This window comes from Macaca thibetana, chromosome 15 (genome assembly GCF_024542745.1).
Source record: "Macaca thibetana thibetana isolate TM-01 chromosome 15, ASM2454274v1, whole genome shotgun sequence".
Classification (NCBI taxonomy): Eukaryota; Metazoa; Chordata; class Mammalia; order Primates; family Cercopithecidae; genus Macaca; species Macaca thibetana.
This window is the reverse complement of record NC_065592.1, coordinates 38486113-38509206: the sequence shown is the minus strand read 5'-3', so window position 1 is coordinate 38509206 and position 23094 is coordinate 38486113. Positions and strand designations below refer to the sequence as shown.

General features: G+C 39.4%; 2 protein-coding genes across 9 annotated transcripts in view; one reads left to right on the top strand and one right to left on the bottom strand.

Moving 5' to 3' along the window:
- MRPL50 (mitochondrial ribosomal protein L50) overlaps positions 1-23094 on the bottom strand; it is a 448968-nt gene that overhangs the window by 11945 nt on the left and 413929 nt on the right. For 2 of the 4 annotated variants that reach the window (XM_050761523.1, XM_050761524.1), the window contains exon 2: positions 2673-2786. In XM_050761523.1, the coding sequence (XP_050617480.1) occupies positions 2673-2764 (92 nt within the window). In that variant the 5' untranslated portion in view covers positions 2765-2786. The remainder of the gene's footprint in view (positions 1-2672; positions 2787-23094) is intronic. The other 2 variants (XM_050761525.1, XM_050761522.1) reach the window with 1 other exon arrangement.
- ZNF189 (zinc finger protein 189) lies at positions 2991-14828 on the top strand. 5 transcript variants are annotated; one of them, XM_050761503.1, is made up of 4 exons: positions 2991-3363; positions 3568-3703; positions 4099-4183; positions 12101-14828. In XM_050761503.1, the coding sequence occupies exons 3-4, from the start codon at positions 4150-4152 to the stop codon at positions 13819-13821; spliced, it is 1755 nt and encodes a 584-aa protein (XP_050617460.1). In that variant the 5' UTR covers positions 2991-3363; positions 3568-3703; positions 4099-4149; the 3' UTR covers positions 13822-14828. The 5 variants fall into 5 exon arrangements, with proteins under 5 accessions (XP_050617460.1, XP_050617459.1, XP_050617458.1 ...); XM_050761502.1 differs by having other exon boundaries at positions 4057-4183; XM_050761501.1 differs by lacking the exon at positions 3568-3703 and having other exon boundaries at positions 4102-4183.

The window sequence follows — 23094 nt, the reverse complement described above, 5'->3', positions numbered from 1 at the left end:
TACAGTTAAAAAGGGTAATACAGTTAGAGAAGAGAAATACCGCTAGAAAGAGTAAGTTCTAGTGTTTGATTTCACAATTGGGTGACTATAGTTAGTAATAATTTATTTATATTTCAAAATAGCTAGAAGTGAAGATTTAGAATGCTCCCAAAACAAATAAATAACATGATGGATATGTCAACTATTCACATTTGGCCATTACATATTGTATGCTTGCATCAAAATATTATGTGTACCCCATAAATATGCACAATTATTATGTATCCATAAACATTAAAAAAAAATTACAAATAAACATCACCTCATACCCATTAGGATGGTCATTACCAAAAAGACAAGTGCGGTAAGGACATGGAAAAAAAGGCACCCTTATATACTGCTGATGGGAATGAAAATTGGCAGAACTATTACAAAAAACCGAATTGAGGTTCCTCAAAAAGTTATAAACAGAACTATCCTAACTATCCTAAGATCTAGCGATCTTACCACTGGGTATATATCCAAAGGAAATGAAAGCAGTATCTCAAAGAGATATCTGCACTCTCATCTTCATTGCAGCATGTGTGTATATGTGTATATGTATATATGTATACACACACACACACACACAATATTTAAGGCTGAATAAAATGCCATTGTGTGTATATATGTGTCTATGAATATATATGTATATATTATGTGTGTGCATACATACACACACATAAAATGGCATTTTATTCAGCCTTAAAAAAGGATATATGTAACACATGGATAAACCTAGAAAATATTATGCTACGAGAAATAAGCCAGACAGAAAAATACCACATGATCTCACTTATATGTAGTACCTAAAAAAGTCAAATTAGGCCGGGCGTGGTGGCTCATGCCTGTAATCCCAGCAAGCACTTTGGGAGGCTTAGGTAGGTGGATCATGAGGTCAAGAGATCCAGACGATCCTGGCCAACATGGAGAAACCGTCTCTACTAAAAATACAAAAATTAGCTGGGTGTGGTGGCGGGCGCCTATAGTCCCCGCTACTCGGGAAGCTAGGGCAGGAGAATCGTTTGAACCTGGGAGGCAGAAGTTGCAGTGAGCTGAGATGGCGCCACTGCAGTCCAGCCTGGAGACAGAGCAAGACTCCATCTCCAAAACAAAAAAAAAGTCACAGAAACAGAGTAGGATGGTGGTTCCCAGGGGTGGTGGAAATGGAGAGATGTTGGACAAAGATAAAATTTAAATTACATAGAATGAGTAAGTTCCAGAGATCTAACGTACACCATGGTGATGACCATTAATAATACTGTACTGTATACTCGAAATCTTCTGAGAGAAAACTCTTTTAAGTGTTTTCACCACACACACAAAAATTCTAACTGGCCAGGCGTGGTGGTTCACCCCTGTAATCCCAGCAATTTGGAAGGCTGAGGCGGGAAGATTAAGCCCAGGAGTTCAAGACCAGCCTGGGCAACACAGTGAGAACTCCTTTCTCTAAAACAAAACAAAACAAAAAAGTATGTAAAGAGATGAATATGATAATTAGCTTGACTAATAATCAACATCAAGTTGTATACCTTAAATATATAAATTTTTTAAAATAGTAAAGAAAATAAAACCATCATTCTCAGTAATCTCTTATTTCCTCTAGTTTTCTTCATAATTTACCACTTCCTGAAATTACATTACACATTTGTTCATTTCTTCCTCCATTAGAACATTGGCCCAACGAGAACAAAAATTTGGTCTGTTTTAGTAACCACTGTATTCTTGTAACACTTAAGATATAGCCTGGCTATAGTAAACAATCTAAAAAATATTTGTTGAGTGAATGAATAAAACAAACTTGGAAGATATTTTAGAGATATTAACAAATATTAACCAAAGAAGAGGGAAAGCTAATATATGAACTGATGAAAAAAATATTTCCTAATTGTAGTAGTTTTTGTTTTAAACCTAAGAGGGCATACATTGTTCCTTAGGGTCAATACCATACGTTTTGATTTCCTAAACACTATCTAAGTCAAATTAGATTTACCTTCAAACAATTACACACGGTGCAGCCGTGCAGCGGAAAAAGCAGTAGATGGGGAGTTAGGAGACCTATGTTCTACATCCAGCTTTGCAATTAACTTGCTTTGTGACTTTGGGAAAATCACTTCCCTCCTGTGGGCCTGTTTCCTCATATGTTGGAGTACCTCGAGGATGAGAAGGGATTTTGTTTTTCCTGCTCTATCCTAGGCGCTTAGAGTAATGCTGGTCCTGAGAAATCTGTTGAATTACTGAATGAATGAACAAACAAAATGAGGAGGCGGTACTTCATTACTGAACCTTGCTTGTGAAAAAACACAGCCGGCAAATGAGTTTAGTTTACTAAGCGCTTTCGTGTGCTTTCAGGCAACACACTCAGTGTCTCGCACACGAGGTTAATTCTATTTGCTCAATAAATGAATGAGTGAAGTGAAAGGGAAAGGGGGTGGTATTTCCGTTATAAGATGAGAAAACTAAGGCCGAGAGGGGAAGAGACTGGGTCCCACCACTCAATGAGTGCTTCTCAACTCGGGACCCTAACCGTACCTCCTTGTTCTTGCTCCGATCAGGCGCGGGACCACGATAGCGTTAACACCCTCTTTTGAATTCGTCCCTCATCCTCCTTAACTTTCCTTGAACGTGACCCACCGTCCACCCTTCAGTTTTACCTGAATCGAGACCAAAATTCTCTACGTGGTGTCCCTGAGACTGTCCACAGGAAGACTCGCCTGGTAATACCGGACAGATATCGCGCCGCCATCTTCGATGAGATCCACGGGCCTGAGCGCAGCCCTCAGCCAGCAGTGACGTGCCCAGATCAGCCAATCGGATATAATCCCAGTGGCAAGAGCTTTCGTTTTCCTGTAGGCTCCCTCCCGCTGTGTACGCTGGGAAATGTAGTCCGGTAGCTGTTGCTGGCGGCGCCTGGACCGCGGCGCTCTTTCCGAGCATGACGGGAGATGTAGTTGAGGGGGGCCCCGGGAACGATCTGGGTGACGCCTTCTGGTCCGGGGGCGGGCGGTCATAGCGCTACTTGGGTGAAAGGAGGAGGAACTGGCAGCGGGGAGGAGGCTCTAGCAAGGCCTGGAAGGCTGCGTAACCAGGCAGGAGTAGGGGTTGGGGTTCGAGGTTGGGGGACAGCCAGGGATCGCGGTCTGATACGCTGTTGGGGTCGTGACCGCCTGGGGGCCGAGGCAGGGACTGGTCAGACCCAGCCAGGGATCCTTGTCTTCGTCGAGCCTAATTTCCAGCAGCCGGGTAGGCCTCACCAGAGGCTCCTTTCCGTGAGGCCGCCCCCAATTCCTGCCCCTATTCTCTGCCTGGGAGATGGCTTCCCCGAGCCCCCCGCCGGAGTCAAAGGTAAGTAAGCACCCCTCGGGGATCCCGGTTGTCTCGCCACTACCCCAGCTAGGCCGCACCACTGCTTTCTCCCCGGGCCCCCCACCCACCTCCTGACCGCCTCTTTAGGGCCAGCGCCTTGCAAGGAGCTCCCCACTAGTGCGCTGGGTTGCGGTTCGCGAACAAACTGCCCACTGGCTCCCCCTTTTTTTTTTCTTTTTCTAGAGAGACTTGATAAATCGGCCAGAGAAAATAAATAATGCTCCAGACTAGCTCTCTCATTTGTGAGTTCTTCAGGTGAAGCACCATTTTTGACCTTCCCTTGTGTCTTCTGTTCCTGGCACAGTGCCTGGACCCCAAGGTACACGCTTAGAGAACCTCAAGGAATTGAATTGAATAGAGTCACAAGCCAGTGCAAATGGAAAATTGAAGTAGGCAGTGAGGTGAGGGAAGCTTGGAGAGGCCTTGGGGCAGTTTACTAAAATTAAACTGTTAGGGCATAATACATCAGAAAAGCCTTATCCATAGGTCCTTTCTAGTCTGAGATGTCTGTCAGTTACAGTTCGTTCCCAGAATTGGGCAACATATGAAACTTTCAGTTATCATGTTCCTCCTAGCCTATTTGGCCCCGATAAGTGATTGCCTCTGCCACTTTTAGTGGTAGAATTGTCCTTGAGACAACAGGAACTGACTACAGAAATCATACTATTTCAGGGGTTGCTGACATTTGAGGATGTGGCTGTGTTTTTTACCCAGGAGGAGTGGGATTATCTGGACCCAGCTCAGAGAAGCCTGTATAAAGATGTCATGATGGAGAATTATGGAAACCTGGTCTCACTGGGTAAGAATCTGCTGTTTCTCTAATTAAAATATCTAAGAAAGTAGAGAGAAATCAGACTAACAGAATATTTGGACAGAAACCAGTACCAAAACTGCTTAGTTCCAAAGTTCTGATTCAAACCTTTTAGCCATTAATTGTTTCCATACCTCTCATCCCTAGCTTCCTTGAAGTGACCAAACTGCAAGCCTTTCGGGCATCCTGTCTTCCTAATCTCATTCCCATATTGTTCTGTACTTTCCGTCCTGGCTCATCCTCCCACAGCTTTCCTCCCACCCCTTTTCACTCTGCCTTCTGGAGCCCCTGTTCGTCTTCACATAATGTTCCTTACCTCCTGGCCTTAACTGAAATCTGGCACTTTCCCAAGGACAACGTTTCTCTGGCAGTTTTTCAAGTGGGGGCCGCTTATTCTCCCACATCCGCCTCCTTCCCCATCCTTTGTCTCAGCGTTGGAAGGGGGAAGTTATTGTTCACTCAGCTTTTAAATGCTGTCCCCAAAGCATTAGTTGTCCACCTTCAAACAAAATCTCTCCTTCTTTGAGGTCTTTTTCCACTCAATTCCTTTTCACTGTCAACTTTTTGTTTGGTCCTTCACACATAACTTTGTCACATGTTTCATATCTATTTTAACTCATGCCATGGATGACCTAGTTAATACTTCAGCCTCAGTGGGTCTTACTTCAGGGACCCTGCTTTTCATTTTCACTCAGCACCTTACATCATTGATCACAGCAATTTTGTCATAACAGGCAAATCGTAAATCCCAATACCCTATTCTCTGACCAGTTATTCGGCAATGAAAGTTTATTGACTAACTAGACAAGGGTAGCCAAAACAGAGAGGCTTTCTCCCCTTGTGGAGCTTACTACAACTTCTCTATCTTTCCTACTTCTTTCCACCTAAACCCACTCATTATTAACGATGTTTCCTGTCCCTTGATGTCTCTGTTTTTTCACCAAGGTGTCCATCCTCTCTGGGCTTGTCTCCCCATCTAATGACCAGCAAGCTCACCTGCCAGCCTGTCATTATTCTCTACCCATTCTGCAAACTTCAAATCCTGTGTTTGTTATAAAATGCACCTTTCCCTCTTTCCTACCCGAATTGCTAAACATAGCAGGAGAAATTCTCTAACCAAAAAGATTGATGTCCTGTATATAAGTATGGCCTTTTTCTTCTAGTCTCCACTGGGGTTTTTATATCTTAGCAATATTTTTTGTCCTTGATATGCTCACTGCCCTGTTCTTTTTAGTGACTATTCCAAAAGCTTATCCATCATTCAGTAGTGAAGCTCACCTGTTTCTCAGAGAAAATAGGGGCCAATAAGCACGAACTCTCAACTTCTCTGCCTGTTATCTGCACACTTAAAGCTGCTCTCATCTTCTCACCTTTCCAGAAACTAATCAGTCATTCTTTGTTCCCTTATAGTTTCAGTCTCTATTTATTCTCCCTTATTCTGATGATTGGTATGTTCATAACTCTTCCAATAGGAGAAAAGAGAGGAAAAAAGAAAAAATCCCTCCTATGAGCCAGACTCTCCCTCTTGCTGCTGCCTTATAATTTACTGCTTGTTCTCTTCACAGTCAGGATTTTGTAAGAGTAGTTAATGTGTGTTCTGTACTTCTTTACCTCCCCTTGTGTCTGAGCCCCTTTGTGTTGCCTCTAATACTCCCTTTAAATTGTTTAACAGTGATCTGTAACAACATCATTGTCAAATGCAGTAGACCCTTTTGGGACCTTATTTTATTCGACCTCTCTATGAACATGTGAGAGTCTTTATTGTTTCCCTCCATTGGCTTGCATTCTCAGACTTCCCCTCAGTCTGTACTCTTTCCCTGGGGGACCTTACCTACACTCAGGTCATCAGCTACCACTCTGTGAAGATAAGTCCCAATTTTTTTTTAGGACGTAGCCTCATTCTATTGCCCAGGCTGTAGTGTAGTGGTGCGACCTCAGCTCACTGCAGCCTCCACTTCCTGGATTCAAGAGATTCTCCTGCCTCAGCCTCCTGAGTAGCTGAGATAAACAGGTGTGCACCACCACACCCAGCTAATTTTTGTATTTTTAGTAGAGAAGAGGTTTCACTGTGTTGGCCGGGCTGGTCTCAAGCTCCCAATCTCAGGTGATCCACCCACCTTGGCCTCCCAAAGTGCTGGGATTATAGGCATGAGCCACTGTGCCTGGCTCAAATCTTTATTTCCACCTAAGAAAAGTAATGTGGAGCCTAACTGCCTAGGTTTAAATCCTGGTTCCACCACTTACTTAGCCTGGTGACTATAGTGATTTAACCTCTCTTTGCCTCAGTTTATTTTTTTATGAAATGGAAATAATAATAGCACCTACCTCATAGGGTTACTGTCAGCATTAACTAAATTAATATATGTAAAACACTTAACACACTAACATGTAGTAAGAACAATATAAATATTGACTTATATTGTTGTCATCGTCTTCTCTGTTGAGTTTCAAATTCCTAGTCATCTTTTGAAGACCACATGAGTAACTCAAACCTGGCGAGTTTCAATCCATTAAAATCAAGGGCCTTCTCTCCAGAGTTAAGCACTCCTTTCATTGTTTTACCTTGTATATACTCCTGCTATTGAATTTATTATACTATACTACAATCATTCTATATGTGTTACTTTTCTAACCTCACTGATTACCGTGAGGATGGTAAATATACCTGTTTCATTTGATTTCTCCAGCACTTAGCACAGAGCCAGGCCTATATTATATGCTTCTTAAATATTTGTATGACTAGGTACAGTTAATTTCAGACTTAGTATCTCTTAACTGGATTATTGCATTAACCCCTAAACTACCCCCTTGCCACTAGTCTCCTTTTTAAAAATATATTCTCTCTACTGCCACCAAAGTGATTTTGTATTAGTTAACTGTGTAAAACTTCTGATGGTTCCTGATAGCTTAAAGGATAAAAATCTTAATTTCTTATCATATAGGACCTTCCAAGTGTAGCCTCTGCCTATCTTTCTTTCCTCGCCTGTTTTTTCCTGCACACTACTTTAGTCTTCAGCCATATCAGCTGTTGGTGTGTGTGTGTGTGTGTGTGTGTGTGTGTGTTTTAATATGCCATGTTGTCTCTCAGTCACTGCCAGATTATCCATACATACGGTATTCTGGTTGATAGAACCAAATAAGTGCCCATATGTAAATACCATATGGACAAGGTGTGACAGTGTGCCCATAGATGATCTTGTACTTGTAGGCTGTCCTCTTTATTGCAGCTTAAATACAGCTTTCCGTCATTCATCATTTATCCTCCCACAGTCTTTTCATCCTCCTCAATAGACCCTATCTCCAGCTCCTTGGTGAGAGCTCCCTTGATAAGAGATCACTATTACTCTACTGTTGCAATGCTTCTACTTCATCTTAACTGCTTTTCATAATGCAGCTCTCATCTAGCTTTATAGTTTTGGCTTTTCATTCATACTTTTCTTGTTCAAGCTTATTAAAAAGAAAAAAAACCTTCAATAGCTACATCAATGATACGGTTGATAGCTTAATTTCTCAGATCTTTGACATCTTCAGTTTTAATGACTCTTTCCGCAATGACTTGCAGATTGCCACCTTCTTACTGTGTCTTCACATGGCAGAAGAGGGGAGAGAGAGAGAGAGAGTGCAAACATTCTGGTCTTTGTTCTTCTTTTTATAAGAACACTAATCCCATCATGGGGGCCCCACCATCATGAGCTCATCTAAATTTAATTACTTCCCAAAGGCCCCACCTCCAAATACCATCACATTGTGGATTAGGAGTTCACCATATGAATTTGGTGAGAACACAAACATCCAGTCTATAACACTGTCTTATCTCTTTTTTTTTCCTTGACAATTTAGTCTTTCCTCGTATGTTCACATACTTCTGTCCTTTTGGCTTCTGGTTTGATAGGTTACAGTTCTAGCTACCTTCAGAATAACTAGTGACTTCAGTTTCAATTCCAGGTTCTTTGGTGAAACCCACTTTGAGTCAACTATCTATCTAGAAAAATTGGCTATGAGCACAGGATGGGAAGATACTGCATAAGCATTACCAAGCCCAGATCTAATGGATAGTCATTTCAAGGCTGCTCTGTGTGGAGCCTTACACTTGTTTTCTTCACCTGCCTATCCTGTTGACCTATTTATTTTTATGCCAATGTCATCGTTTTATTTGCTTTAACAATATATTATATTTTATGTCTGGTAATATAAGTCATTCTTTAATAATCTTTTTCAGGATGTACTTCACTAGTCTGCCTTCTTCTAAACTTTAGAAGTATTGACTTTTTTATTGGTTCATAAATGATTTTTGATTGGAATGTGATTAGTTTCATAGATTGAAAGGAATTGAGATCCTTATAATATTGAATCTCTTTACCCATGTGGTTAACTCTGTTTAACTGTATCCTTTTGTCTTTCAGAAAAATTGTATGGAATATTTTTATGGATCTTACACATTTCTTATGTTTATTCCTAGGTTTTATTTTTTTTGTTACTATTGTGAAGAGTTTATCATTTCTGTATAATATTTACTAACTTTTTTTGTACTAAGAACAAGCTTTTTAATCTTGTTATGATTATATTTTCATTTGCCTATTTCAGGAATTTTAGGTATACATTCATATCATCTTCAAGTAATGATAATTTTGTCTTACTCATTTGAATGAAATTGACAGAACAGTATCCACTAATCCAGCTAATACAACTGAACAAATATTCTGAAGAGACTGCCTTCTCACAAAGAATTTACAATCCAGTGGAAGAGACAAATAATAAACAGTTAAAAAAATGCAGTGTAATCATAGCAATAATAGAGTTATGGACGAGGGCTGGTAATAAAAAAATAGAACACCTAGATCTGTCTAGTGGACTTAGTAAAGGCTTTGTAGAGGAACTGTTGCTTTAAACTTAAAGATTGCTTTGAATCTTAAAGTGAAACCAAAAGTTTGCCAGGTAAACAGTGTTGAGGGACATTTAGTAAATGAGATATGTAAAGATAAGACATGAAAGAGTGTAACACAAACAATTTGCCTATATAAAGTATGATAAAGTAGGTAGGAACATGACTTAAGGCTCAGAGACTGTGTCATGAAGAGTTGTATCATAGCAAAGAGCTTGATTCAATCCTAACGGTGATGGGGAGCTGCTAAATCTACAGGTGATGACATGGTAGAATTCTGTTTTATAGAGATCTCTTCTCAAATCAGTAAGGCAGATATAATGTGTTGGTAGTCTGAAGACTGGAGCCAAAGATTGTAAGGCAGCTACATGATTGTGAGGGTTAAAAGGTAAGTGCTAAAGATAAATCCAGGATTTGGATGATTGATTAACAATAAGAAGAAGGGAGAAATACAGGATGATTCCTGCTTTGAGACTGTAGGGTAATGGATGATGGTGCCTTTCAGGAGATAATTAAAGGTGGGGAAAGGCATTAGAGCAGATGATGATGACCATGTTAATTGTGAGCCCTTTGTGCGGCATTTAACTGGAGATGTCTGGAGGGTGTATATACAAAACAAGTAAGGATGTAAATGTAGGTAACAATAACAAAAATCAGTTGACAAAGGAAAAGAAATAAATGAGGGAAATTTATCAGAAAAGGCCAAAGAAGTAGGGAATGAAATAAAAGAATATAATAGCGTAGAAACCAAAAACAGATAATGTCAAGAAATTGGGGTGGTCAACAGTGTTAGGTGCTGCTGAATAACATAAGAACTGAAAAATGCCCATTTTAGGCCGGGCATGGTGGCTCACTCCTGTAATCCGAGCACTTTGGGAAGCCGAGGTGGGTGGATCACCTGAGGTCAGAGTTCAAGACCAGCTTGGCCAACATGATGAAACGCCATCTCTACTAAAAATGCAAAAAAAAATTAGCCAGACATTGTGGCAGGTGCCTGTAATCCCAGCTACTTAGGAGGCTGAGGCAGGAGAATCGCTTGAACCCAGAAGGTGGAGGTTGTAGTGAGCTAAGATCGCTCCATTGCACTCCAGCCTGGGCAACAAGAGCAAAACTCTGTCAAAAAAAAAAAAAAAAAAAAATGCCCATTTTTTTTTTTAAAAAAATTTGAGTCATTGGTAATCTAATGGGAAGTTTCTCTAGATACTGGAAACAGAAACCAGATTTTGCCATAGGTTGCAGAATAGGTTGAATAGGAAGAGGTTGGGCATGGAAAACATAAGAAATAGAAAACCTCGGTGTTAAGATTTTGTTTCAATGCTTGGCTTTCATAAAGAGAAGGATTTCAGGTTCAAGATGAAATTGGACGTATTTATGTAATGGTAGGAAAGTGTCAATAGAGAGTGTATATTGAAGAAAGAGGAAAGGCAGAGGATAATTAAGCAAATGCCCAGAGGTGAGTGGAATCGATAAGGGGTGGATGGATTAGCTTTACATAAGAATCAGATATATCTTTACGTACCATTGGCAGATAATTTTATAGGTAGAGGACAGAAAGTTTAGGGAGTTCTTTCATGTTTTTTCATTATGTGAAAGAAAATACAGCCCACCGAGAGGGGACACTATAAGTAGCCTTAGAAGAAATAAAATTTCTAGTAGTTTCTTAGAGGGATAGGAGAAGGTTATTTTAGAATAAAATAATGACTAGTTTGAAGTAAGCAAATGGAAAATTCAAAGATGACTCCACAAAAAAATTGAGAGAAAAGAGGATGTATGAAAAAGGAGCTTGTTTAGGGCCAAATATAAATTTGGTCATTATTGAATCTTCTGGTGGAATTATCTAATATCTATTCCAGCAAGAGATGGAAAACCAGGAAGATGTCAGAAGCAGGCCTAAATGTACTATATACCACTCTGTTATATGATAGACCACTAGGCTGTCTTTTCTTCAACACATCCAAGATTTTTATTTCTCAGATGTCATGCAGCCTCTCCGTTGGAACAAGATGGTGAACCTTGGGTCTTACATTGTTAGAGAGTTTAGAATCACTTGTACTTGCGGTATGATTTGTGGTTGGTGAAGTCATAAGCTACCACAGACTGCCCTTTTTGGTTGTTACTCCCACGAACTCTGACCATGTTTCTTAATACTTATTTTATTCTGCATCCCAGTATCATAGACTCTCTGTCACCTAACCCTTTATTATTGTTTTTAAAAGCCATTTTGTCTCTTTATACAGGAACTGCTTTTTACTTAATATTTTCTTTATCATATTATTTTCTTTCCCCATTTTTTACTTAACATCCATTCCATTTGATGGGGGTGGGGGGGGGGCTTCATGTCTTATCTCTGAATCCTGGCTGATTACAGTGTTTCTGGAGTGCTTTTGATGGGCAGTGAGTAAATGCTTGTTAATAAATGAATTATTGTTTCCCCTGGATCTTTGTCTTTTATTCTTCTTAGCATCTTTTTTTATTTTTATTTTTATTTTTTTGAGATTAGGTCTCACTGTATTGCTTAGGCTGGTGTGCAATGATGCAAACATGGCTTGCTGCAGCCTCAACCTGTTGGGCTTAAGTGATCAATCCTCTCACCTCAGCTACCTGAGTAGCTGGGACTATAGGTGTGTGTCGCCATGCCTGGCTACTTAAAAAAAAATTTTTTTCTTTTTTGGTAGAGATGAAGTCTCACTGTTGCCCAGGCTGGTCTCAAACTCCTGAGCTCAAGTGATCCTCCCACCTCACTCCCCCAAAATGCTAGGATTACAGGCATGAGCCACTATGCCTGGCCATTAGCATCTGGTCCTTTCTGTTAATTATTTGGTCTGATCATACTCCAATAATGTTTTTTCATCCTAAATTTTCCTGAACTTAGTGGGGATTTTTTTTCATCCTACCCTGTTTTCTTTGATAGACTGATTAATCCCACCTTGACTTGATTTGTTTCTTTGTTTGCCCATTTTACTTTGTTTCTCCTTGCTTCAAAGACCTTGATTGATCTTTGTATTTCCTGTTTATTATTCCAGATGTTTTGAACAGAGATAAGGATGAGGAGCCAACCGTAAAACAAGAAATTGAAGAAATTGAGGAAGAAGTGGAACCACAGGGTGTAATAGTTACAAGAATCAAAAGTGAAATTGACCAGGATCCTATGAGTAGAGAAACCTTTGAACTTGTTGGTAGGTTAGATAAACAAAGAGGAATCTTCTTATGGGAAATACCAAGGGAATCTTTGACCCCGGAACAGAGAATGTTCAGAGAAAACACTAACATTATCCGTAAAAGACCAAACTCAGAAGAGAAATGCCATAAATGTGAAGAATGTGGAAAGGGTTTTGTCCGCAAGGCCCATTTCATTCAACATCAAAGGGTCCATACTGGTGAGAAACCTTTTCAGTGCAATGAATGTGGGAAAAGTTTTAGCCGCAGTTCATTTGTTATTGAACATCAGAGAATTCACACTGGGGAAAGGCCCTATGAGTGTAATTACTGTGGAAAAACCTTTAGTGTGAGCTCAACCCTTATTAGACATCAGAGAATCCACACTGGAGAAAGACCCTATCAGTGTAATCAGTGTAAACAGAGCTTCAGCCAGAGAAGGAGCCTTGTTAAACATCAAAGGATTCATACAGGTGAGAAACCCCATAAATGTAGTGACTGTGGGAAAGCCTTCAGTTGGAAATCACACCTTATTGAGCATCAAAGAACTCACACTGGTGAGAAACCTTATCACTGTACCAAATGTAAGAAGAGCTTTAGTCGAAATTCATTGCTTGTTGAGCATCAAAGAATTCACACTGGGGAAAGACCCCATAAATGTGGTGAATGTGGGAAAGCCTTTCGATTAAGCACATACCTTATACAACACCAAAAAATTCACACTGGCGAGAAGCCTTTTCTTTGTATTGAGTGTGGAAAAAGTTTCAGTCGGAGCTCATTCCTTATTGAACATCAGAGGATCCATACTGGTGAAAGACCTTATCAATGCAAAGAGTGTGGGAAAAGTTTCAGTCAACTTTGCAACCTTACTCGTCATCAGAGAATTCACACAGGAGACAAGCCCCATAAATGTGAGGAATGTGGGAAAGCCTTTAGTAGAAGCTCAGGTCTTATTCAGCATCAGAGAATTCACACCAGAGAGAAGACTTATCCATACAATGAAACTAAGGAAAGTTTTGATCCAAATTGCAGTCTTGTTATACAGCAGGAAGTCTACCCTAAGGAGAAATCTTATAAATGTGATGAATGTGGGAAAACTTTTAGTGTTAGTGCTCATCTTGTACAACATCAAAGAATCCACACTGGTGAAAAGCCCTATCTATGTACTGTCTGTGGGAAAAGCTTCAGCCGGAGCTCATTTCTTATTGAACATCAGAGAATCCACACTGGTGAGAGACCCTATCTGTGCAGACAGTGTGGAAAAAGCTTTAGTCAACTTTGTAATCTTATTCGACATCAGGGTGTTCACACAGGTAATAAACCCCATAAATGTGATGAATGTGGAAAGGCCTTTAGCCGGAACTCGGGTCTTATTCAGCATCAGAGAATACACACAGGAGAGAAACCTTATAAGTGTGAGAAGTGCGACAAAAGTTTCAGTCAACAGCGCAGTCTTGTCAACCATCAGAAGATGCATGCAGAGGTGAAAACCCAAGAAACCCATGAATGTGATGCTTGTGGTGAAGCCTTTAATTGCCGCATTTCTCTTATTCAGCATCAGAAATTGCACACAGCATGGATGCAATAAATGTAGAGCGATACATAAGCTCAATTTGATTTGAGACTAGTTACCCAAGTGCAGTTTTAGTATGGCTCAACGTGGGTCAAATTTGGTGATAAAGCAAATTCTCCTTGGCCTCAGACAAATGGTTTCTAAAGATTCTGTGAATAGTGGACAACTGCCCATGAGCATCTGACTTCCCTTACTCTTTGTTTGATGATCATAAAGACTTAGTAATTTATCTAAGTATCTTTAATTAATCTTTCAGCAGAGAGATTAAACCTAGGTTCAGAGCATGGGTGCTCTGAGGGACAAAGTAGGATTGCTATAAGGGAGCTGGAGCAGCTGATATTGGAAAACTGAGAATAATGATTCAAAGAGTCTTCTGTCACCATCTCATATTGTGGTTCTTTCAGTTCCATGATATGTTTGGCTCTGCATGCCAAAGTCCAGTGATTAAGCACATATAAGTTGTCAAGGAAACAAAGCCCAAATGTTTTTGAAATCAATATACAGTTTTTGTCCTTGTTTAAGTAAGCCAGATGTTTGGCATGTGAGTTAAAGGCAGTTCCAATGCCTGATGGTTCCCAGATCTATGAAATGAGTGGACCATTAACCTTACATGTAAAGATTATGTTAGTAATTAAGAAACCTAACAAAGGTGTTACCAAGGAACCTTTGGGAGTGCCTTTTTTGTTTCTCAAGATGGACCCAAAAAAGTGGAGGAAAATACTGTTCTTTTGTGCCCTCCTACCTGTGAAAGATATTTGTAGTCCTATGTGAATGAGCTTATTCCTCCACAACCAGGTGCATATAAAAGTGTACATATTTTGATTGCCAAGAATTGGAAATGAAAAGACCTGGAGTCTATGCTAGGAAGCTGAGATATTTTGGTATTGCATTGGTTTTTATGATAACTAGGTTTTGCATGCAATTAAAAATCCTTATTTCTTGTTCTAGGGCTTCCCTTAGTTAATGGTTATTATAAACCTATTACTTCATCTGTTTTAACCATTAAAACCTGTTTTGTTTTTTGCTTTGTGTAAGAGTTGTTACTTGAGTGTAAAACCAATTCTGTGAAAAGTATTACTGTATTTTTAAAATTAGAATCAAAGATAGGAAGGAAATTGCTCTCATTCGTTCTGTGTGTGACTAGTTAACCTTTTCTGGAGTAGCTCAATTAAGCCCAGGTTCTTTAGTTTCTGAGTATAGAGTTCCAAATTACCAGAATTCTGTAATTCCAGCTTCCTAGTAGTTTGAGCAAATGACCCCTCCCTTTCTCCTATACCTTAGTCATTCTAAAAATTACCTCCAGACTTTCATCTTCCTATCTCTTTATGTGTGTACCTGCATGTGAGTGTGGAGATTATGATACATGTATAGAAAGATAGATATCTTTGTGCACTCCCTTATTCAAATTAGGTACTCATAGTTACTATACAGCTGACATTTAAAAACAATTTGTAGTACAAGGAAAAGTACAAAAAACAACATACTGCACCTGACTCGTCCATAAAATTATCCTGCCCTGGATCTTCCCAGTTGTACTTATTTTACACCAGTTCCCAGATCAGGATCTCAACTAATGAGGTTCTTAGACCTGTTCTCAGTATTTTAAAAATCTATGATGTATGTTTTCACTGCATGTACACTGAAACACAATTCTTTGCTTTTTCTTGAAGTCACATCTGTTTCTTGTATGGTTATCTTCCATAGCAGAAGCACTGGCTGCTGTTGACCTCATAGTAGTTTGACCCATGTTTATATGAGGTATTCCTACATAATTTTTAATATCCTTGGACATGAATCTGGAATTTATGGAAATTTCATAATTTTAAGATCCTTGGACAACTCAGAACTCCAGTAACAGTTAACAATTTTTGACTGCATGTACAAATCATTGCTTATAAAAAACATAGCCCCCTGAAAAATAATTTTTTAAAATTATACTTTAAGTTCTGGGATACATGTGCAGAACGTGCAGGTTTGTTACATAGGTATACATGTGCCATGGTGCCATTTTGCATGGTGCCATTGCAGAAATTTTCTTCCATTCTGTAGGTTGCCTGTTCACTCTGATGCTAGTTTCTTTTGCTGTGCAGAAGCTCTTTAGTTTCATTAAATCCCATTTGTCAATGTTGGCTTTTGTTGCAGTTGCTTTTGGTGTTTTAGTCATGAAGTCTTTGCCCATGCCTATGTTCTGAATAGTATTGCCTAAGTTTTCTTCTAGGGTTTTTATGGTTTTAGGTCTTACATTTAAATCTTTATTCCATCTTGAGCTAATATTTGTATAAGGTGTAAGGAAGGGGTCCAGTTTCCACTTTCTGCATATGGCTAGCTGGTTTTCCCAGGACCATTCATTAAATAGGGAATCCTTTACCCATTGCTTGTTTTTGTGAGGTTTGTCAAAGATGAGATGGTTGTAGATGTGTGGTGTTATTTCTGAGGCCTCTTCTGTTCCATTGGTCTGTGTATCTGTTTTGGTACCAGTACCGTGCTGTTTTGGTTACTGTAGCCTTGTAGCATAGTTTGAAGTCAGGTAGTGTGATGCCTCCAGCTTTGTTCTTTTTGCTTAGGATTGTCTTGGCTATGTGGGTTCTTTTTTGGTTCCATATGAAATTTAAAGTAGTTTTTTTCTGGTTCTGTAATAAAAGTCAATGGTAGCTTGATGGGAATAGCATTGAATTTATAAATTACTTTGAGCACTATGGCCATTTTTATATAAAAATTTATTTTTTAAAAAAAGCAATTAAGTGTCCATTTCTGTTTCCCAAGAAAATTATAAAAAGTATGCAGAGGGCTCTAGAGAGGGAAATGAAGTATCTAGAAGAGAAGGGAAGGAAAAAGTTAAATCAAGAGGAGGATGTTCAAGATGAGGCTAAAAGATGAGCACCAGGGAAGATGAATAGTATCTGAAGGCAGGGGAATTGTGAGATAACTGGTAGCTACAAATCGAACTCCTGATTTCTTGATGAATTGGGAATATGAGAGGAGGTAAGGCTGCCCTTCCGTAAGGGCAGATCAAGAGTTGTCATGCCAGGGAGACTATTCTGCCTAAAATTCTGTGGTGCTATTTTGTATTTAAGTATGCTGTGTATGTTAAAAGGGCACATATTTGAAGTGTTCAGCTCTTAGTTTTCACTACTAACCACCTATTTAACCAGCACCCAGCTTAAGAACAACATTACTAGTACTACAAATACTTCCCTTGTGCAACTTTGCAAATATTAAACCCCAAATCCTGTGTTCCATTTTAAGTCGAGACAACCTGTAAGTGAACGGGAGGGAAAGATTTGGCACCAGATTTTTTGTTTGTTTTTGTTTTTTGTTTGTTTTTTAAATTGTCACCTGGTTCTTATTAAGTGTGCAAGGACCATGGTTCTTGACCTTCCTTAGATTTGTGGATCTTAATTCTCAGAAAATTGCATTTGCAAAATATTGTGCCAGGACCTTGTTTCTGTGTAAAAACCTCAAGAGGTCTTTAAAGTAGTACAGTTAAGAGATTATGGTGCTTCAACTAAGGCAGTGGAAATGTGAGAAAGAGATGGATTTTAGAAATATTTATAAACAGAGTGAAATTTTGTTGCTAATTGGATGAGAAAACTAAGGAAGAGTAAAGATTCAAAGTCACTTTGGGTGGTTGGTGTTCTTATTCAGTGAGACAGGACAAAAAAGTGTACCTTGTATGGAATGAGGAGATCACTAATATTTTGAATGTCTGTTTGTCTGTGAGATAGTAAAGATGTCCAGAAGCAATTGCGGATATGGATATGGTGCTCAGGAAAAAGAACTGGGCTAGAAATGGATTTAGGAATTCACCAGTGTTTCGATATGAATGGATTCAGCTTTAAGGAAAGAATACAGCAAGAAAAGAAGTCCAGAGATGGAATCCTAGGGCCTACCTGTTTAGTGGGTAGGCAAGGTGCAAAGGAAACAGAAACAACCAGAAGTATGGGAAACCCAACATGTAATGATAACTTCTGTTGGAAAGTGATCCAGAAGCGTGCTGCAGAGAGACTGAGGAAGGGCTGAAGAGTGTCTTTTGGATTTGATAATTAGTCATTAATGGGTTTCTGTAAGAACAGATTCTGGAGTTAGGAAGAGCCAGTTTTCAGGGGGCTAAATAGTGTCTGGAGAGTAGATCATCAGCTCCCAAATACGGTCAATTCTTGACAAAAATTATTCTACATTCAAGTGGTAAAAATAATGATAATATAATATCCTTGTTAAAAAAAAAAAAGATAAATTGATTATTAGAAACCTTTGTTCTGAAAGTATGCTCTTTTCTAAGAAAAACTAAGTCCTTTTTGAAATAATAGTGATTTGGGAGGATAGTCTGTTACATTTATGTCTTTACTTAAAATAAATGGCAATCCTTTATTGGTTATTCTTTTTACTTGCTTAATTTTACTGTTCTATAAAGTTAGAGAATAAAAATAGATTACTCATCTGTGACTATAAAGAGGGCTGTAGATGGAGATTTTAAAAAATTGAGTAGATAGTCAGTTGAGGGAGAGGAGTGTTTTATGGCCCCAGGTGGGTAGTAGGGGTGGGTTGATTGGTTTATTTGAATGTAAGGCCATCTGTAACTATAATGCACAGACAAACAAAAGAGAGACATTTGCTTTACTGCACAAGTGGGACAAGATCAGTTAACTTGTATTTTAAAAATTTTAAGAATACCTGCGAGGTGTTATGTCAGTTTGATAGTGGCATCAAGCAGCCCTTTATCATCAAGGAGACTTGAAGACTTGAGGAATGCATAGTAAGCCACATGTGTTACATAAGACGGGGAAAAAATCACCCAACTTTCCAAAACACTGAGTTTTGATTGTGTGATTTCATTCACACAAATAAAACATGGTGTGTGCGTCTTGCCCGTGTTGTTGCCTATCTGGGAGCCATGCTCTAAGAACAGGTTTCTCATGTTAGTCCGCTGGCTGACGTAAGTCCCCACATAACATGACAATCATTGTGTCCCTGCAACCCAGAAGCGCACTCTGAACAGGACAGAGTTCAGAGCAGGAGAAGGAAAAGTTGTACGTTGCTGCAGAAGGCTGCCTTGACCTTGATTATCTTAGGAGGGCAGAATACATTTCTCTGACACCTGAGACCCTGGGCTGCTGCCTAGCCCTAGCTATTCTGAACTGCCAAAAGAATTAGTGCTATGTTTAGAAAATGCCCTATTTTTTATCTGCCACGCTACTCAGCCCGGCTGAGTCTGAGCGTGTATGTAAGTCTTTCCGAGAACTAGGTAAAGAATTTTGAGCTTTTATTTGTCCCAAGCGCTTGCCTATCAGGTTGCAATGAAACAGACTTTATTAAGATGGTAAATGGCTATGCTACATACAAGGAGTTGTTTGTTGTTTTCTCTAGTCTAAAGATATCATGTCTACTCACCTACTCCACCAACAAAAGGCCAGGTGCTACATTGGATTGCTATTATAGACACTTAGCTGGCTCCTGGTTCTCTCCTGATCCTCTACATTCTAGAAAGTAATTTTCAGTGCTGCTCTTATGTTATTCTTTCCTTAAATGTCTTCCACAGTTCCCTATTTCTCATCACTTCAAGGCAAGACATTCTAAAATACCTCTGCCCATCCATGTGCCACTCCATTATGGGAAATCAGCCTTACCATTCCAGGTTGATTTCCCATAATTCTCTGAACACATAGTTTGTACTGTAGTAAGGACACGTAATTCATGGTCATTCTCACTCATGAGCCTTTACCTTTCTTCAAGAGCCAGTTGACAGGGAAAACTAATATTTATTCACTACTTATGTATCTGGCACTGTACATAAAATATTGCCCGCACAACAAGCCTCTTTTACAGATGTGGAGACTGAGGCTCACAGAGACTGTTTCCCAAGCTCATGTAACTAATAATAAACTGCCTTCAGCTAATCCTCCCTCTTCCATAAAGTATTCCTTCCTTTTTGATCTCAGCATCTAGCCTATGCCGCTGCAATTTAGCACATTATTGTGTACAATTTTCTTTGTTTTCTGACTGCATGCTTGTCTTCCTCATTTCCGTGGTAAGCATAGAGGACCATGTAGTATCTTTACAGTGCTGAGCATACAGTAGGTGCTGCAAGAGTATTGTTGGCTGATTTTTATGTATGTTATACGTATTGATGCCCAGTACTGAGTGCTTTAGATTATTTCAAGAGGCTTAGACTGCTTTCCAGCCAGAATACCATGTTTATATGAGCAGCAGAAAAAGAGTTGTGACTGGCTGTGTTGAGCTTTGCATCACTTCTCTCTCTTAATTCATCCTCTCTACAAAATGGGCTTTGGGATTGGTAGCATTGCGTGAGCCCACCAGGCTACATTGAGCATGGGCAATTTATCTTTTACTCTAGAAATGTGGCAGATATTGTTCCAAGGGCAGGTTTACAGTTCTTTATCTGAAAGCCTTGAGGCCATATGTGCTTTGGAAATCAGAATTTTGTCAGATTTTAGAGAGTAAATATATTGCTTGTGCTATATATCGTATAACTCCCTCTTCAGGGTCTGAGGAAGCACCTGCAATCAAGCATGTTAATATTGCTGCATCTCAAATGGAGTAAAGATAACAGGTTCAGGTCAGGTTTTGCCACCAAATAATTTACTAAAACTTACGAGAAAACTTTTGGTCTTCAGAGTTTTTAGATTTCAGAATTGTGAATAAGAGATTGTGAACTTGTTATTGAGATGTATTAACTTATTTATTCTTTCAACAATATGTGATCATGTACTTTTTCTTATTTTGGTGATGACGAAACTGAATGACAGAAAGGTATGTGTCCAAGGTCACATGGCTAGTAAGTGACAGGGCTGGCATTTGAATCTGTGCTGTCTGACTCCAGAACCTGTGCTTTGAAGAACCCTGAGTACTCCCACCCAAGAGGACTTTGCAAATCACACTAGCCTAAATCTCACCACCAACTGGTTATGTGACCTTGGAAAACTTCTTTAGCATGCTGGACCCCAGTTTTCTCCTCTGTCGCTGTGAGTGACATCTAGACGGCAGCTGGAATATTTCATTCCAGGAGGGCTAAATCAGATGATCTGGAACTCCCATTTCTGCTTTGCCTAAAGCTCACTCCAAGATTTCTGCAAGTTTCTAGAAGCTTATCTTCTCACTGTCACGATTGTTTTTTGTTTCTCCTAAATTAATTCACATTATGAATCATTACGAATCATCTCAGTATCTTGTTTTTATAAAGCATGATGTATGTAGACTCAAATGAGAAACTCAGTTTTTCCTCACAAGAAGACAGTATCTTTAGATTGCTTAATAATAGTTATCCTCCTTCTCAAAAGCTCGTCACCTCCTCACAATTACATATTGCCCTAGCTTCTTTCCTGCCTCCTCCTTTTCCTTCCTTTCTCATTTCTTCCTCTCTTCCCTCATTTTCTTGCTCATTCCTTTCCTTCTTTCCCTCTTCCCTCTTCAGAGCAAAAACAAATTCCTCTTTTTATTCTTTCGAGAACTTAGTCATTTGTGTGTTTGTGTGGCCTTAGCTCTTGATAGCTTCAAAATGTCATCTTCTCCCAGTGACTTATGAATGTATTTTCTTACATACAGGCAGTATCCTGTGTGTGAGTTCCCTTCTTTTGCTTTCCTGTGATGTCCAACCTGAATGTCATCTCCCTTTCCTACACCCAGACATCTGATTCTACACCCTGACTCTCCTTCCCACTTACCAACCCCCAGTCAATGGTTTGTGTGTTTCTTGCTTAGCTATTTAAGCTTAATTGTCTGGTGTGCCCTAAAGCTGAAATTTCTCTATTTTTCATGTCTAGTACCAGGTTTTAGTTTTAGTAGGTGTTTAATAGCTACTAAAATAAATCTGACAAAGTAACCAAAGCTGGAAAGCCACTAAATACTCACTCAGAAATCACAGCGAAATTGAAGTCTGTAGCCTTGTAAAACACTTGTCTGCATATTACCCTGAAAGGAGGAAATTACTGGGATTGAGATTTCAAAGACAACTGTAGTCCTTTAGTAGGGAAAATATATCAGATGATAGCCAGGAAAATGCATTATATAAATCCTCATTCCCAGTAAAATGTAATTCAGCCTTGACCAAAATATACAAGTAACTCATCCTTGATTATAAATTCATGCTTAACTGATAAGAATCTAAGAGGTTTCTTTAGATACCTCTTAAAATATCTAAAGAATTTAGCAATGCTGAGTAAGATCTAGATAAAAATTATCTGGAAGAAAAGCTTTGTCTCACAAGGTGTTACCTACCAGCTCTTAGGACAGCTTGGCACATAGTAGGACATGAAATGCTTGATGATTGACTGAAATGTACAAGGAGAAACGTACAAGACCTACGCCACGGGTGGCAGAGATATTGAACACAGCCTGTCGCCTTGCCCTGTAAGATCTCTGGCTGTGTGTCCATTTTATGAGCAAGAGACCTGAATTTAGAAGACCTGAATTTTAATCTCTCTGCTCTACCATAAATGTTTGACCCTCAGTAAGTAATTTTACTTCTCTGGGCTTTGTTTTATCATCTGTAAAATGAAAACCGTGGGCTTAATAGATCTCTAATATAGGCTTGAGTTGCTTGTATGAATATAGTTGTTTTTAGAAAAGTAATGACAAGTACATGGAAATAAAATTCAAATACTGTAGAGGGAAGGTAATAAGGAAAAGTCATCTCTCCTCTGCCCCCACTCCCAGGTCTCTCTCCTTAAGAGTAAGCCCCTTTGGCTAATTCTGTCTTATTCCTCTAAATAATATGTTAAGCCTCTGTTACTTCATTTGTTAATCTATACAATACCATTTGTCTTTGTATTATTCAAAGTAAGAAATTTAGCATACTATCATATTTTAATTTTATTTTATTTTATTTTATTTTTTTTTTTTTTTGAGACGGAGTCTCGCTCTGTCACCCAGGCTGGAGTGCAGTGGCCGGATCTCAGCTCACTGCAAGCTCCGCCTCCCGGGTTCACGCCATTCTCCTGCCTCAGCCTCCCGAGTAGCTGGGACTACAGGCGCCTGCTACCTCGCCCGGCTAAGTTTTTGTATTTTTAGTAGAGACGGGGTTTCACTGTGTTAGCCAGGATGGTCTCGATCTCCTGACCTCGTGATCCGCCCGTCTCGGCCTCCCAAAGTGCTGGGATTACAGGCTTGAGCCACCTCGCCCGGCCATATTTTAATTTTAGATATACATTTTAATGATTTATATCCTTTTCCTTTATTACTTAAATAGAATTAAAGCACTATTTCTTAACCCATCAGTTTTAAGTAGTATTCCTGACTCTCTTTGCTTTCCTCCACTTCTTCTCCCCCTTATAT

Coding starts and splice junctions, on each gene's coding strand:
- ZNF189 (XM_050761499.1), top strand. CDS start 3,331: ATGGCTTCCCCGAGCCCCCCGCCGGAGTCAAAG. Junction 3,364..4,056: donor GCCCCCCGCCGGAGTCAAAG/GTAAGTAAGCAC, acceptor ATACTATTTCAG/GGGTTGCTGACATTTGAGGA. Junction 4,184..12,100: donor TGGAAACCTGGTCTCACTGG/GTAAGAATCTGC, acceptor TTATTATTCCAG/ATGTTTTGAACAGAGATAAG.